Source organism: Octopus sinensis, unplaced genomic scaffold (genome assembly GCF_006345805.1).
Source record: "Octopus sinensis unplaced genomic scaffold, ASM634580v1 Contig08463, whole genome shotgun sequence".
Lineage (NCBI taxonomy): Eukaryota > Metazoa > Mollusca > Cephalopoda > Octopoda > Octopodidae > Octopus > Octopus sinensis.
In genome coordinates this window covers 177,182-195,713 of record NW_021831041.1, presented here as the reverse complement: position 1 = coordinate 195,713, position 18,532 = coordinate 177,182, and the positions used below count along the sequence as shown (strand labels likewise).

Sequence of the window (18,532 nt, the reverse complement as noted above, 5' to 3'; positions counted from 1 at the left end):
CACTTTCTCGTGCCTCTGATAATCCAGTTGAATCATAGGCTAAAAGTTGCTCCATTCCCCCTTCATCAATCCTTCCAGGATTTTCAACACCCATGAATATATAAAAAGGGATTTTTTTTGTCGAAGAATGAATGCTGTTATTGTAATCATACACGATGTCCTTTATGCATTCGCGATATCGTCCAAAACAATTTTGAGAAGAACTTGCCGACGATATCCAGCGTTTTATGCTTGATTAAATCTACAAATCGATTTTAAATCATTAACCTTTCGACTTGCCCTTGTACCCAAGGAGCACGAGGCCTCCCACGTACATGTTTTATACCATATTTCGTATATAGAGCATCCATTAGCGAATTGCAAAATTCCTTTCCATTATCAGTGTGTAGAATAAGCGGAGGCCCGACATAATAAAAAATTCTTTGGAATAAATCTGCGATTTCTGCAGAAGATTTGGTTACCGACAGTTCAAGCATTACATATTTGGAAAAAGAATCACAATTACCAAAATCTATTTATTAACATTAAATTCATACCCAGCTAAAGCCATCATTCAACGCCGAATATCTTCTGAGGTCAATTAAATCCGCAATGTATCTGTCCCTACATCTCCTTGCATGATTGGCGTAATCGGAGGCTTCGTAGACAATAATTTTTTCGACTAAGAATATTTACTAAAAGGAGTTATTACCTGACAGAAAGCACAATTCGAAATCACCTTAGAGATTTCTTCTCTATTCAATCCATAATAGAGATTTCTTAATTTTGAAAAAAGCCGGTCTCTCCCAAAGTGGTTATAGTTATGTTCCGCCTAAATTTTATTTATTAAGTTGGACCTCAACGCACTTAAGCTTTAATTCGATTTCATCTTCACAGAAAAAACGCATTTAAGCCCATTTTTTCGAAAATATGTTTTTCCATTTTCAAAATGGAAATTCTTTCCCAATTTTGTGAGCCTGTATCGCTCATGCCGCTCGATTGACAATTCAAAGTTGGAGTCTTTCATTTCTTTGGGCGTGTTTTTATTCGGACTGTCACATAATATCTTACAAAAAGATTTTTCAAATATTATGAAAACGTGTCCCAAGCAATAGTGAGGGGAAACAGGATCGCCATCAGTTCTTCTTCTCATTGTCCTTAACAATTTCTTAGTAAATTTATGAAAACTATTCCATTAAGCAGCGAACGAGAATTGATAAAATTTCTAATGAAATTGAAAAATTCTTAATTTCACTTTTTAAAGAACGCAAGTTTTCAGTCCAACTTGACGAATCAATATAAATAAATTTTATAAAGATACTTCGATGATGATTTTATTTTGCAAGAAGACTTATTATTTGAAAAATCGTTAATCATGGATACCACAGGATTGTCAATATTCGAAATGTTTGAATCTTATTTATTCTTAAAAGGGATTCAGAGAGAGGATTCAGCACTCAAATCGGATCTCATTAAAAATCTTATTTTTCAAATAAAAAATATTTTTTATAATTACTTAATAGTAATATTATTACTAATGAAATAAGAGGGAGATACAAAAATTTGAGGAGCGAAAAAAATTCCAAGGGGGCGATACAAAAATAAAGGTTAAAAACCACTAGTATAATCTTTGAAGCATTCCCCTACAACTCCGTTCATAACTAATGGAATTATATGTATTTGAGAGTTCATTATCCAGCATGCCTGTGACGTCTTCATGTGAAATAATAATTCAATTAAAGTTATATTGTTGCTGATTTTGTCGTGCATATCTGGCTTGTTGAATTGTACTTAGATTTCAGTTGGAATTGCCATATCAACCTGGATTTTAACGTTTCCTGTTGACAATTTTTACTGAACCATTTGTTTTTTATTTTTTTCTCATATTTGATTTTATAAATTCGACACAAATGAAGGTGAAAACATTATACGACTTCATTGTGTCTTCGTATATAAACATTATTTGACATTTTACCACATTATGTCGCCAAATAATCAATATTTTTTTAATAGTTAAATAGTGTCCTAATGGATGCAAAAAAACAAGTTCCTAATTACGTAATTGTAGCCAAATGCCATTTTTTGGTTTATATTACTCACAGAATTCCCGATTTTTGCCTCGGCTATGAAAGTGTCCGAGGTTCCTTATTATTAATTTACTCTAGTTACTCAACTGCTTACTTTCAATTCCTGACAGCTATCCTACTCCTTTGGTATTTCTTAAACTCTTATCAGCTTTCCAAAGGGACCAGATTCAAAAATTGGCCAGGCTCATTGTGGCTAAATCCCTCTCAGTCTTGATCAACCAGGCGCTGTTTTCCACCACTCCTTGCCCCTGATTCAAGTTATTTTCTTTCTTTTCTGTTTGTCTTAATTCTATATCCATTCCCTCAGAGGATTAAAGATCGCCGTTTATCCTTTTTTCATTCAGAGTTCAATTCAGATTGGCTGTCTGTCTCTTGGATACCCCTTAGTAATGAGACACCCTTTAACCAGAATAGACAGAAAATGAAGATCAAAATTTAACGTTTAAAATTGGTGTAACTTGCATGGAGCCCCACATTAAATTTTAAAGAAAGAATTTTTTAGCGTTAATCCCATTTAGTTTGAATGCAAGTAAAAATTGATTTAATGTTACAAAAAATTAAACAGACTGATTGTAGCAAAATGGTATGCCATATATATTTAAGGATGAGTCAGGCGATTTACTGGACTTACACCCGACAGTTTTCTTACGATCATAGCACGTAAAAGAACTTGAGACGGTCCCACCGTTTTTCAGAGCTATAAATAGTTAATATTAAAATAACGTTTATTGAGTGAGAAGAAAGCATCTGAAACAGCAAAGTTATTTCTCTGGATGATAAGCACGACCGATTTGAAATGTTTTTTAAAAAATGAAAACATCAGTTTACTCGGATAGTCATAGGCCAAAGCAGCGGGTTCAACCCCCTGATCCTGAAAAACTAAAGTCTAATTGACACCTCAATCATATATTCGAAAATAGTCCGCCCATATCCTCGTCGTTGGACGGAATGGTGGATGTAAAAATCAAGAAGACACAGCGGAAAATACTGTTTTACAGAACAGTTCTTATTGTACAAAAACAAAGATTTATAGCCAATTTTAAGAATGCCGACAACGACACTGAAATTTATAAACATGACAAAAATACTTTTGTTTGGATGTATCGCGAATAATATATATAATCTGACTGTTCAATTTGACACTTTCCAAAGTGGTGAGGACAGTACGGACCTTCTGTGCCTAAGATTTGTTGGGCTCGGAATTACCTCTGAGGACAGCTGGCCCACTGAGTCGACGATTCGTTTTAGTTTTCTGTTTTGGTTACTAAAATGAGCAAAAATACGGATTTTCGATCGAAGGATATTTTTTGTCTATTTTATTTATTTCTTTTGGAAGTATGTCAGAAACAACAAAAGGAAATTCCATTTCTTGGATACTAAATTATATAAGCTTAATATTTATTAATGTAAAAACTGTAAATAAATAATTTCATAATCTATCAACGGCCAAATCAGATTTTTCATGTTATTAAGAAAAACTTTTTTTTAAAACACGTACGACACTCCTATCTTTCGAGTTCTACAGGTAAAGAGACTTATTGAAAATATTTTGCTAAAATCAAGTCATTAAATCTTGATATTTTAAGAGCTAATTTTTTTAAAAATCTCAAGTTAGCAGCTTGTCTAATCAAGTGATAGCCAGGACGTTCAACAAAAATGTGGTTTTGTGACATAAACCAGTTTTCTAGGGGTGGTTGCTGTTAATGTTTTATATGTCTGATAAATTCACTTTTGTCCCCCCAGAAAGTAATTTCCACGGGAAGTAGTGATAGTAGTGCACAAAATCAATTTTTAGGTTTTTCTTCAAATTAGGAAATTCTAGTTTTGAATTAGTTTGGGTGAAAGCATTATGTAAAATGACATTAAAATTGCTTAAAATGCAACATTTTCTTAAATTTCCTATTTCCTGAACTAATTGCCGTCATTGAATCAATGAGATTTAATTGATCTCCAGCAGTTAATTCATTATCATCCTAGTTGACCACAGAAATAAACACGACAGATTAACACAAGGACATTTGAATCCAACCCCCCAAACTGATCCACCACACACAGACTGCCACAACCCTACTACAAAGTACAGAAAAACCAACAGGCAACACATTAACTATTAAACAATCGATTTAATTGTCATAACTAATCAATAAAGCATGCATGCTGAATGAACAAACGTGAAGTAAACCGACTACAAATCCTCCCCCAAAATTGCCCAATTCCAGACAAAATAAACCAATTAACCACCTATCGATTATACCAACAAAAAACAATTATTCTCTCAGCAAAAAAAGGCCAAAAATTAGAAAAAACGAGAAAGATTAGGAACGAAACAATTAAGACACTAATTAAGCCTTCTCGCCACGAATTCTTCGGGCCAGTTGGATGTCCGAGACCATGATCGTCACTCTCTTGCCGTGTATGGCACACATGTTTGTATCCTCGAAAAGACTGACCAAATATGCCTCACTGGCCTCCTAAATAGACATGAAATGGACATTCTGACCTGTAATGCACAAATAGCTGCACTCTGGAATCGGAGGTCGGTTTTATAGTGCTGAGCTGTTTCCCTTACTAGACGTTGGAAGGGCAGTTTTCTTATTAGAAGGTCAGTACTCTTCTGGTATCTGCGGATTTCCTTCATTGCCAGAGCTCCGGCGCGGAATCGTCGAGGACGTTTCAGTCCAGCGGAAGCAGTTGCACTTTTTCGGGCAGTTTTGACTGAGAGTTGTTTTCTGGGTACTTTGGCTCCTGACGATTTACGTGCTGTGTGTTTGGTTCGTGCCATTTACTAAAATATATTAATTATCTACAAATATAAAAATAATAAGGACATAAAAAAGACAAAGGAGACACACCAAAACCAGCTAAATAATTATACTAATCAAGATTTATAAATCCTATTAAAATTGGTAATCCAATTAAAATTTTAATATTTTAACAATAAATAATAAAAAATATAAAGTAAAATAAATAAATAATGATTTATTATTAATTTGTATTAACTTGTAAAAAATTCTTTTCCTTGTTAACAACATCTTTAGAGCATTCTAATCGATGCTTTAATTCCATCAAAATTAACTTTTTTGATTATTTTGGCAAAAAACTGAATTTATTTTTTTGAACAATTTCTGACAACATGAGCATCATAAAGCGATTGCGAAAGATTATTTATTTAAATTTAAATCCAAATAAATATTGAAAAAATATTAGTCATAAATATAAACGGCATACATATTTATAAATGTTGTTTGATTTTTACGATTTTTGTGTTTTTTGAGATTTTAGGAATCTTAAATTTGATTTATTTTAATTTTTTAATTAAAATGATTAAAATTTCATTTTTAAAGGTTTCTATTGTTAATTTTTTTTGTATTTTAGTGTTAATTTTGATTTTTTGAAAAAATTTCCATTTTGTGGAAATTGGTCAATTTTTAATTTGGATTTTTAATTAAAGTTTTTTTTTCGAAGTTTTTAGAGTAAACTTAATCGAGAATGGTCTATTCTTTATCACAAGAACTTTCTATATAAATAACTTATTTAAAAAATAATTTTATTCAATAAATATATAATATAAACCGATTGCGAAAGAATTAATAAATTTTTTTTTATATAAATCCTTTCTCCTTCGAATCGACTTTATCTACCTGCCTCAGACCCATTCTGGTGATTGACTCGTGCTCTCTCTTTGGCCTCCACTGGATTTGTCCAGATCGGAATTTGCCTTTATCTGAGTCTTAAGGGTTGGTACCTCTATTTTTATCTTTGCTGGAAAATCGACTTTAAGAGACTTCAATTTCTCTGAGTGCCGGCAGATACTCAATGACTCTACCTTAAACGACATTGACAGGAGATACCTAAATTTAGCAAGTTTTTGTCCTGTCCTAGAGCATGTGTGTTTCCACGGAAAACGTTTTGATGAGATAACACTTTTTTCTTATCGGAGGAAAAAATTTTTGTTTGAAATTCACTTGTGTGTACTCCTGTGAAAAATCTAATTTTGATTAACTTTGTCTGCTCTCCTGGGACTTCGTTCGAGGACGCAAAAAACTGAAAGATGCTAAATATTCGGCCATCAGAAAAGATTCCTTGCTGATTTTCTTGCTGTTGAGAAAAGCAGTATTCCTGGAATGAATGTCTGTCAATTCATTTCCTTGGTGGGTTCTCTCATCTTAAAAAGAACTCAGAAACACTAATTGGCTGTTCTGGAGTATCTCATTAGCTATTTTCACAATTTATGATAATTTTTTTGATATATTAAGAATATATTCCAAAGTATGGAAGGGGAAATAATTACAATTCGCCAGTGGCTGCACCGCGAATAGCAAACGAGTTATTTCGCAAAATTTATATATATTCTCTGATACAGCCAGTGGGTTTCCCAGTTATCAATGGTCTTTTTTCCTATAAGTTTCACAATTATACACAGAATTCTCTTCCCAGCCGACCAAATCACATTTTGCGGATGAGTTACAACTCAGTAATTTCAAAAATTATCCTGGATTTTTGGATAAATTCAAAAAAGGGATGGATTCAGAATGCGTAAATTACATGGGGATGTGCAAACAGATAAATCTGTCGACGTTGAATCATTTCTTCCTAAATTTATCGGAATTTTAAAAACATACAAACTCAAACAAGTTTATAATCTGGATGAAACTGGGTTATACTGTATGTCACATTCTGATAAAAAAACACGCCGTTAATGAAACTCTAACATCAAATTAACAAGTAAAGGATTAATTCGTTATTGATTTTAATAAAATCCTTTTTTAGTTTAAATAAAAAGATGACAGCATGCGTATGGCGAGACTTACTAAATAAATTTTTTATATTTTACAAAATATCAATGAAGAAAATTCAGAAATTGGATTTCCAGACATCATGAGCCTCCTCGAGAGGTTCAGAATGATTAAACTATCTGAATCATTTATATTTGAAAATCGAGTTGTATTCTACAATAGAACTGGTCTAAATTGCGTTTTTTGCGAAAATGAAACGAAGCTAAAATTCATTGAAGTATAATTTATCCCAATATAATTTATGCGGAACACAATTTTAATCTCTTTGGACGGGACCGTTTTTTCAAAGTTATAAAAATCGTTATGCTCAAAGCCAACAATAATCCTCGATAATTGCGAGAAATCGAGACAGATACATATCAAATCTGATCGACGTTATTCAGAAATCAATGATTCTAATAAATGGCCAAAAATGTCATTTTTCATACAGATAATGGGACAGAATATAATAGGCTAGACTGGCATGTGTCAGTCAGATAATGAAACATGCCGTTAATTAAACGCATCAAATTGACAGAAAATCATATCGAAAAACGAATTTTAATATTGATTGACAACTATTCTGCCATTGCTTTCCGACGAATTTGGAATAAATAAAAATATTGTTTCTGCCTAAAAATAGTACTGGGTTGATATAATAAATCTGGCAGAGACTTTCGGAGTGTGGGGAAAATTTTAAAAGACGATCTTGAAGCATTGCGGGACGTCGTCCAAGATAGAGAGAAATGGACCAAGCTAACAACTCTTATTGTTTCTTGTACTGTCAAGCTTTGTCATTTATTTATTTATTAAACATCAAGACCACAGTCATGATTTATTAAATCGCGAAAATGCATAAAAAAGTAATTTTGCTTGACGAAAGTTAATTTATTTGACGGAATTATTTGAAACTCAAAATATTTCGGTCTATAATTTTTAAAAAATGAATTTAATGGATACTATTTTTATACAAAAGTGGCATGGAACTTCGATAACGAAAGTCTTTCAAAGTTGAAGTTGAAGATTTCCGATTCTTTCAAAGTTGAAGCTTTTTTAAACATTGAATACATGGAAAATGAAACATTTATTAAAATCAAAATTCCTTAGAAGATTCAGAAAAAAGTGAACAAGAATATAAAAACCAAGCCATGTGGACAAAATGGATTTTGCAGCTAGATTAACTGTAATAGAGAAGGAACAAATGGCCGATATTGAGGATCTAATTTCTTAAATAAAAAAGTACAAATCTCTAATTTCTTCAATAAGAAAGTACAAAGCAAGTATTAATGATAGATATAAAAACAGTTGGGAATTGAATTTTATTTTAATAAAACTTAGATACATTTTTGGTTAACTTAGGAGAGTTTTTCTCGACCGGGGTTCCTCTTAGGTTTCACAAAGTTTAAAATATTGTGAATAATTTTCATTATCTGTTTTTATTATATATAAAACGGATTTGTTTTATTTTTTTAATTAGCTTGTAAATTTTAATTTGCCCGTGTCTAAATCGAGTCTTGCGACAAAGCATATCTTAAAGTTAGATCGTAGCGCAATGTTATATTGCGAGTTGGATTGCCCTATACCACTTTGTGTTGTTTGCAGTGAAAAACTTACTAGTCCAATGGCTCCAACGAAACTTAAACGTCATCTCTTTTCAAAGCATCCTTAACTTTGTATAAAAAAATATTTTATAAAGAAATTGGACAAGAATAAATTTTAAGCATCTAATTTTTCCAAAAGATTTAAAATAACCGAAAAAGCACTGCATGCTAGCTAGGCTGCGGTTGAAATCGCTGCCAAAAAAATAAAAATCACAAAATCCTGCGAAAATTGTTGTTTTCTCTGCGTGCAAAGAAGTATTGAAGATAATTTTTGGAGAAATTCTGAGGACATCAAAACCAAAAAAATCTGATTTTCTTGCGCTTCAAGATTCTTTAGAAGATTTAGAAAAAAGAATGTAATTTCTTGTTTTCGTTCGCTATATGACGATGAATCTATTTTTGAAGATTATTTTGCTGCAAAGATTTGCTCAAAGCAACAAAGGGATATGACATTTTCAATCTTATAAATTCATATTTCGGGCATATAGAGCTAGATTGGAATGAATGTGTGGGTATCTGAACCAATAGTGCTCCAGCAATGACGGGGCATGTTTAAGACTTTGTTTCTGTTTCGAAAAATAAGAATCCGGACTTGAACTCAATGTTCTCAATAGCAGCATGCAACAAAGAAATGAAATTCTGTCGAGTTGTACGAACAAACTTGGTGCTTTTATGAAAAAATTAAAATATGGAAAAAACATATCACAAATGGAAAACATGTTTCCTTATGTACAAGAAGGAAGTATAAAGAAATTATTCCACTAATTATTGATCATTTGGGGTCATTATTTATAAGTTGGAAGAATAATTTTCCATCAATATCAGTTCAACTCTATGATTTGGCGAGGAATTCATTTGTTGAGTACAAAATAACCGGAAACGAGTTATTATTAAAAGAGGAAGAACTTGCGTTCATTTCAAGTAACAGAAAATTAAAAATTGAATATTTAAAGCTTAATATTCATTGACATTTAATATTCTATATATGGGTTACGTAAGCCAAATAAAATGTTAAAGTACACCAAACTCTCAAGCACACCAAGATACTACTTCTCGCGCTTTTCGCGCTAGGAGCTCAAGATCGTCTGCTGATGTTAATCCTTTCTAAATCCAAGTTAGGCTTTGATGTATAAGGGTTGGGTCAATCCCGGAAGAGCTTAGTAATGTTCCATTGCTAGATTAGCTGGAGTCCATTTTTAAGATGTGACCAAATAAGTCCTATCTATTACTTCGAGTGTGCATTTAGTGAGAGTGGAAATATTTGTTTGAAATGTGTTTTGGCCAAAATATTCTTAGAATATATCTAAGTTGAATTCTATAAAAGGAGTAGACTTTCCAGCTGAAAGAGTTGTAGAATAAGACTGTTTATACGAACATAAAGTGAATAACAAAAACATTTTATTAGAGAAACTCAGTCAGGAATGACCATGGACTCGGTCGATAACAACTGGCACTTTTCCTTAGAAAATCTTCGCCCATTCACAGCCAAAATTGCCGGAGAACTGACCCGAATAGACCCAAAGGAAAACCTCTACAAATAAATAAATCATTTCTCACTTGTTCTGCCTCAAAAAAGTCATGCAATGTAAAAAACGGTTCAGGAATTGAAACAAGGTCCCCAATCTTGACCCCCTGTCCTGCCAACATATTGTAGACAGTCACACAGACACATGTCCCCGACTTGTCACACATTCCAAAAGCACTAAAGTCGACCAACAAACCAACAATGGAAGGGACTCCACTTGGGACAGCGAATAAACCACTTTTCCTGACACAAATAATTGGTCGTTTACACCTTCCGTCAATTCCGTGACAAGAACCTGCAGGTTAACCACTTTAAAATCACGTTTTTTAGTTTCATATCATAAGGACATTGGTCAGAGATGTTCCCCGTCATTGACTTGAGTCGGTTTCGACTTAAATGTCCCTTCGACATTAATTAATAACTTTAACTTTGTTTTTTGTAAGATTGTCAATTTTTTTTAAAAAGTCGATAATATTTGTAATAAATTTGGCGGGCTCAGTCCATTCAGGTTCTAGTTGGCACACACGACGGAGTGAGGACAAGGCACACTGGTAGTTCTCCTCAAAAAGGTTTAACTGCTCATAATGACACAAAAAGTCTACAATTCCCTGGTTGTAATGAAGACTCGAACTGAAGGCCCCAATTTCATCCTTTCCCGCTCTTTTATAGGCTGACAGTGCCGATTTTAGGTAAGAAATTTGTTTTCCCGCCACAAAAAACATGGCAAAATAAGCATTGCCGACAATTTCTATTATTTATAAGAAAATGGGGTACCCCAAGAGAGTGGGTCCTCAAAGTCCAATTTGAGGGCTTCCTTGGCCATTTCAAGTCCCTTTTCTACGTCTTTTGGAGAAAGGGACTTTCCTTGGCGGTGAAGCACGGAAAGTGAGCGAAAGGCCCGTTTGTTATTTCCTCGTTGATTGGCACTGGTAAAGCAATTGATGGCACTTTCAATGTCCCCCTTACGCCAGTAGCACTCTCCCAACTCGTTCCAGGCTTCGATTCTCAGAGACAACATTTTTACGGAACGGATTAAATATTTTTCTGCGTTTGAGTTATATTCGGGAGTCAGATTGTACGACCGGCCCCATAAATAGTCAATTTGTGGGTTATTTTCTTTAAAATGTGAATTTTTAATATTTCTACCCAATTTTGATAATATTTTTTGGAATTTTGTCTGGACGGTGGCTATGTCCGACTGTTTTTTGGGGGCAGAGTCAATTCCGTTGGTGATTAAATAGTGGTCCCTCATTTTGTAAATGTCGTCCAACAAATTCTAAATTATTTGTTAACTTTTTTTTACTTCAAGTTGGTCATTTTCGAGACTAGGATTTGTTTTTAAGCAAATTTCGTCAATTTTATTGCAAATATACTCATAGGATACCAAGGAGCCAGATTCACACATTATATCATAATTAAATTTATTTTTAAAATAATTATAAGTAAAAAAATAAAATTTTATATTTAGTTTTCATTCCAAAACAGAGGAATTAAAAATTCAAAGGCCACCTTTGACTGTAGACTATCACAATGAATTCCTAAAAAGTGGCAAAAAAATCAACCTGCGAATAATTATTAAACGTACGTTTACAGAAATATAGAATGTAAATTAACTAAAGTTCCGTTTGTGCCACACGTTTCTAATTCTATTCACCAAATGTCTGCTCGTAGTTCTTTTAGGTCGTCCGCAAATTTAAGTTTTTTTTCAAATTTCATTAAAATTTTTGTTTGATGCAACAGGGAGGATAATTCTATGTCTGAACAATTTTTTTTATTATTAAAATAATTGTCCATTTTATATACATGTCCAAATAGCCTCCATTTTGATTCGATCATTTCGGTGCTTATTGGAACCGATTGTGTCATAAAGACGATTGTTTTGAAATCTTTATTGGCCAATCTAGGCCTAGTAAAATGCGGAATAGATTTCGATAAAATATGTCCATTTTTTGACTTCTAACTCTAAATCTTTATGTATCTGAATAGTACATGAGTACCGGCTTTATATATGAGTTGCATAGTCTCACTTGTAGGTTTTTTTGATTAGTTTCGGTTGGCTCCATATTTTGCATTTTCTTATACATTGCAATGGTCAGGACTCTTCTGTACATTATGTCCTCACTATCGCCAATTAAAAATCCCAATTTTCCATTTTCCTTCAGTTTTTATCAATACATTCTAGTTCCTTTGTGATTTTTATTTGTTCAGTTTTTTCTTTATTAACGTGCAAGAACCAATTCTTATATTCGTTTGAAATTTTTTCAAAAACAAGTTCAAGATCCTTTTCTGACACCACGTCTATGTCATCTTCATATATAATTTCCATCGGCATTGATCCTCTGAATTTATTCTGTCCAGGTGACAAGAAATCATAAAAATCAAAAGATACCCGACTAAGGGTTATCAGAAATAGTATCTATCTCAATATTCGCAATAATATCACTGGTCTTGGATTTTTTAGCAATCTCTTGTTCTTTTCTAGTTTATGCAAAAAAATTAAAATTCTATCACCAAGTTGAGAAGGTGTCAAATACCATATTGAAAATCTTTGTAAAAACAGTCGCGCTGTTGTTTAATTTTTTGATTGCCAAGTTAGTTTTCTTAGTAGTGATTGATAGATTCAGATTTTTTTGTGATTTGTCAAATGTTTCCACGTTTGAAGTATCATTTTTATTCAAAAGTTATACAAAATGTAGCTTTGTTCTCGGATATCAACACTTACAGGCGACGTTCGCAAATCGAAGTGGTTCTTTGAGCGGATATCCCTCGCGATAGTACGCTAGAACTCTTTCTCGATCGCCCAGTAAAGCATCAGCCCTTCGATTCATTAATATAATTAACAACTTATAACTGAAATTAATATATACAAAATGTTACGCAATAATTTCAGCCTTTTTTATTGTCCAAAACATTGGATTTGTGAATACAAATATTTATACATACATTCCAAATAACTGCAGGGAGATTTCCCATATTTATGTTCATATTCTCCTTTTAGTTGGTATACAGTAATATTCACATGTCTTCTCACATAGGCATAATTTTCAGATTAGCCCTTTTTAGAGTCCCATTTATTCCAAGAATCTTTCCATCCTAAATCTTTCAAAAATCAGTTTATGATAATTTATTAAACAAATATAGATCAAAAAAAATTTATAATCATTTTCCCTTTGCATGTGCAATACAATCACCAAACAAATCACAAAAATACTGAACTGACTCAACAGAGTCGTCATTCCCTGGGATGGAATAAGTAAGATAGGAGGCATCCGTGTCCGTGTCGACTACTCCCACCGTGGGGATCATACAACGTGCACATTCTCTGATCGCCTTGTGAGGAATGGGCTCAGACAAAGCCAAGAACACACACAAATCCGGAAGTCGAACATATTCTGAGCTAAACGTGTTTTTTGGGTCTGAAAACGTGTTTTCTTGCCAATCTCGACAGTGGGCGAATTCCCCACATTTTTTGGCCATTTCTTCGACCAAATGGACTGCTGACCGATTTTCGCAAAAGAAGAGGATAATTCCACCGAGACTGGCAATGTGGGACACAATGTTTAGTGAGTCAATCAAGAATGAGCGTGTAATGTTGGCGTCGATTATATCCAGGCCACAACACTCGCCAAATATAAACCATTCGTTGGCTTTGTTTCTCATGCGACTATCGTGGCCTAAATGGACTCGATTTTTGACTATATCTGATGTTTTTACTCGTTCGGCGACTTTAAAGTAGTCGGTTGTTTCCAGAGGATTGATCGGTTTTAAATCTAATTTTTTAATTTTGTCAATTTTGATTACTTTTGATTTTTTGAATTGCTTTTGATCCAAGCCAACGTCGAGAAATAGTGAGCAACATAATGTTTAAATAATTTATTACAAATATTTAAATAAATTAAAATTTATGTTCTAAATATAATAGTTAATGTTTATATGAACTTTTAATAACTCAAAAAAATTCAATACATGTAAGTTTGATTAATTATTATTGACGCACTGTAAATTGAAAATGAGGTCATTAAATGTTTTCTCTATCAACGTCATGCCAAAAAATTCAAAATTTTTAAAAAATTATACCAATTCAACTTTATTGATTATTTCAATCAAAAATCATTTAAACCAACCAATATATGCACTTTAATACTGTCTGTTTCCTTTTGAAAGTCGTCCAAATGACCCTCAATTGGAGCTTTCAGCACTCATTTGTGTTTGATATTAAAGTATACTTAAGGGTTATATATGTACGTCAAACCTATATGATTTGCCACTCTTCTTTTTTACTGAAAAAAACTGTTTTGAAAACATACTAAACAAGGAAAGTAGAAAAAGAAAAAACATTATTAGATTATCTAACTGTTGTTCCTAAAAATGTTTTCAAATAAAGACTTATTTTCCTTATTTTGACAAATAAATCCGTCGAAAACAAAAAATGGCAAACCCCCTTTTATTACCTCCTCTTTTTTTTGCTCTATTTTGTTCGGCAAATAAATAGAGGATATATATAATGCATGTTTATGAAAGAATTTGTGAATGTTTCGTCAATTTAGTCCAATAGTGGTTGATATTTGATTGCACCATCTAATAATTCTAATTCTTGTTAAACAAATGGTGGAATATCGACAAATCAAATATTTTAATCCATTTAATGATATAAATAATTTCTGTATTATTCAGTAAATTGCTGTTGTGCCCAATAAGACACCTAACCAAAACGTATCACTATCTTGAGAACATGTCAGGATTTACTTAGCAACTTGATAACAGTAAAATAACAAAAGCAAGATAAATTTAACGATTCAACATATTTTGAAAAATAGTTAGTGCTGATTTATAGGCAAAATACGATAATTTTTTGATTGATTGTTGTCCCAATAAGTCGAACCACCCATTCGAGCAAAAATACAAAATTCAGTTGTCGTATATGCAGGAATCCCCAAAGTAAACTGGAAATTGTCGTATTTGCTCGACTGTCGAATCGTGCCTGATCTTGTATAGTAGCATTTAATATCTTTATAGTCTTTCCAGTTGTTGAATGTCACACGGACTGCCACGTGTTTCTCATAAACAAGGTTGCAGACCTTCACAATCCCTTCGACTGTTTTGTTTGCAGTCACAATCTCTTCAAGACAGACTTTATTTTTGTCAAGAAGTTGTTTAAAAAGCAGGAAATTCGACATTGGTAACGGAAAACATAATTTCAGCTGAGAATATGTGATTGGATTGTTTTTTGGAATCTGAGTGTGGCTGGACTGGGAGAACGGATAGTCCGTTGTATTGTAGTAAAGCTTTACAAAAATCGGAGAGTCAAAACTGACTCTTTTTTTCGGCTTTACTGGTTTTTTGGGTACATCAAAGTCGGCTGAACTTGCTTTGATTTGGAAATGTTTAGATTTGTACAGTTTTTTGCACATGTAATTGTAATTTCTTTCATTTAGGCCAAAAATGTCGTCACTAGACGAACTTCTTTTTCTAATATTGCCGTTTGAGGCTTTTTCTTGGGCCATGTTGTCATCACATGACGTCAAGTCCATATCCTTTATATAAAACGGTTCACAGTTCTCCAAAACTCCCGACAGGATTACAGTTTCGGAGTTAATCCTAATCATATGTAAATAAACCGATATAATTTCAATTAATTCTACTTTCAATGCGCTGTTTCGTGCACTGACGCAATCGCTGCTACATATTCTGAATAAGCTAATTATGAGCTTATAAAGCTAATATTTATACAATGCCGGTTGATTAGTATTGCCAGGATTATACTTAACTTTAAATCGATATGTTTTTAGAAAGTACTATCGATATATTGTTAGTACTTGTGTAACTAACGGGGTTTGATTCCTCCTTAACTTGTATTTAAAGGAGAAAAGTTTATCTTGAAATCTCGAGTGTTAATTATAGCGTCTTGAAGAGGTGGCTGTTTAAAAATCGATTTTGACTTTAGAAAAGTATCAATTACCGTATTTTCTCGATTATAACATGCTATATAATTAATCCCAATAGATGGGGTGCGTGTTATAATCAATAATTAAAATAAATAACAAATTTTCGCTCGGTAAGATTATAAATTATTGGTTTAACGTCATTCCGTAAAGCCGAGACCACCACTACCCACGGCTAGCCCCGTACTAGTCTCATTTCAGCCTGAGTGAAATATGGTCAAGCATAACTGCAAGTAAAAATGACATGTTCAGCTAGTAGGAGATTAGATTTAAAGTCTATTTATTTAAATAAATAATATTATTTTTATCACAATCAATTCTTAATAAGTTTAATTCATTTTTATTATCATTTTCGAAGATGATATTTATCTGCACAAAACTTATTCAAAACCGATAATTCTACAACAAATGTAAATCATTACTTTTAACTCTAAAATTATCCACCAAATACTCCTCCCATGCGTTCGACAACAAATTATAGTACCCTGGCGACTGTTCAAAAAACCTCAAATATTTCATCGAATTTTTGACAGGAAAAATACGTTCAAAATCACCCACGCGATTAAGTTCATCTTCCCCTTGGATCAGAATTCTGACATCATCAGGAGTCAAACTAGATAAAATTCCATTTGTTTTCTGCATAATTAAAATCAGAGATACTTTGGTCTCTTTCCACAGTTTGATGTATTCGGTGTGTTTGTTTCGCTCAATACTCGACAAATTTGCACAAAACAGTCTTTCGTCAAAGTTCCATGGAGTTGTTCTAAAGTAAGGAAACCCCACTTACTCTTTCGAGGACTTGGAAGTAGAAGTGGGGATCATCCACCCTGCAACGTTGAACATGTCCCGGATAAGTGGATCCTTCAATTCCACGTCCAGTCGAGAGGACGTGTGGAGACTGTGTTTATTATCTCAACCAACCTCGGGGAAACGTTGACTTCAAGCAGCCAAGGCTTCAATTGGGAATCGAGGAGAATGTCAAATCCGTAGAGCTCGTGAATCGAATACCTCGAAACCCCCGAACTGCGGATTGCGGTGTTGATTGAGCTTTCCGCACTGCAGTAATGACAGTATTCAAACCTGATGACGGTTTTGACTACAATGTCGTATATTTTACGTTTTATCAGTTCTGGGTCAATGTAGTTTGAGATGTAAGTCCAAAATTGAGTGAGACTCCACTTGTCCGCATTCATGTCAAATGAAGTTTCTCCGTTGTTTCCCTTCGATGGTCGGTAATTTGAATTTGTTTTGTTCACGGAATAGTTTGTGAGGTGAATATAACGATTTTTTATGTCGTTTTGAGAATATCTTAAATCATTAAACAAAATGACTTTTCCGATGCGAATCGAACGAGTCCTGATTTGTGCACATAAATCCGAAGTGGGTTGAAAGAGGAGACATAGACGTATATTCTTAGGTCTTGTTTACGTCCATTTATTAGAAACGGGTTCGAAATGTATCTGAAATATTTTTTTGATTAAACCTTTGTACCATGACCGAACTGCTTTTGGATAAAGTTTGGATTCCCTGCACCACTCTGATTCCGATGCCACGTGCCGACGCGGGCTGGGTTAGTGAATTTTAGTTTACAGGTTTCAGAATCCATTTTGAGTTTATTTTTTTGTCGAGTAAAAGAATTTCGTAGTCTTTGGGCAGGGAATATGTTTTGGGGAAAAAATCAAATTCATTTTCCTCGAAATTTGACATCATTTTTTTCAAATTTCTTGCCAAGTGGTCTTTTCTTCCGAGAAAAAAAGCCCCGGGAAAATGATTCGACTTGATAAATTAAAAATAAAACTTTTTGATATTTTTCTAATGACCGATACTCCGACGGCTTCAACTGCTTTCCAAAATAGCCAATCCACTCTTTGCAGTCTGAAAACTCCAGAAACACAAAAACTTTTAGAAAAGTGAAAATTTGAGCGCAAAATGACAGATTTAACAACATTTGGAGTCAACGAATCCAACTTCCATTTCAGCATCTTTTGAAGGTGTGGCGGCAAACGCGGAACTTTGAATAAACTGACTCACTTACCGCGAAAACCACACGAAACAAAGTTTATTGTTGGAGGGACATTCAAAAAGAGACTGTCCGTCAACGAACTCACTTTTTCGGGAGTGTTGAGGCGGACCTGTGGTTTGGGATAAACCACGGAAGACTGGTAAATCAGCAGAAATATTTACATTTGTATTTCTGTGAAGTTTATCCACACAAAATGGAGTGAAACTGGTCTCCGCTTACAAATAAAAAAGTTTGTAAACTTGAGACAGAGTCGCGGTCACTGTGGTGAACAGATTCGAAAATTTGTTCGTTTAAAATTTCTTCTGTTTCACAATTTGAGTCGTTTTCGACTTGTTCAATTTCTGGAGATTTCTGTTGGATATTTTTTGTGGTTTCAGTTGTTTCAAAATCGACTTTTTGGTGACTTTCCTTAAATATTTTTGGACTTTGAGGCAATTTCTCTGCAAGTGAAACGTTGTTTTCGCAAACGACGTCTACTTTATTGAGGGCACACGAGCTGCTGGGTCTCTGTTTTACAAAATTGTTAGTTTCGATGATCACGCCGTTCGGTTTGGAGAGAAAATCGACATTTTTGATTTTTTCTGGAAGTTCCAAAGACAT

At 33.5% G+C, this 18,532-nt stretch overlaps 1 protein-coding gene and 1 pseudogene across 1 annotated transcript; both read right to left on the bottom strand.

Moving 5' to 3' along the window:
- Nucleotides 1-2,402: 2,402 nt before the first annotated feature.
- Nucleotides 2,403-4,848, bottom strand: LOC115227877 (histone H3.2-like). The gene is made up of 2 exons (XM_029798588.1): nt 4,567-4,848; nt 2,403-2,465 (listed from the first exon to the last, which is right to left on the bottom strand). Exons 1-2 carry the CDS (start codon nt 4,846-4,848, stop codon nt 2,403-2,405), a joined length of 345 nt encoding a protein of 114 aa, XP_029654448.1.
- An 11,489-nt stretch (nt 4,849-16,337) lies between these two features.
- On the bottom strand, nt 16,338-18,532 carry LOC118761097 (annotated as a pseudogene).

Excerpts from the sequence above, each read along its gene's own strand:
- LOC115227877 (XM_029798588.1), bottom strand. The coding sequence starts at position 4,848 with ATGGCACGAACCAAACACACAGCACGTAAATCGTCAGGAGCCAAAGTA. Across the intron at positions 2,466-4,566 it reads CAGCTATTTGTGCATTACAG|GGTGTCTCATTACTAAGGGG; the intron begins GTCAGAATGTCC and ends TTCTGGTTAAAG.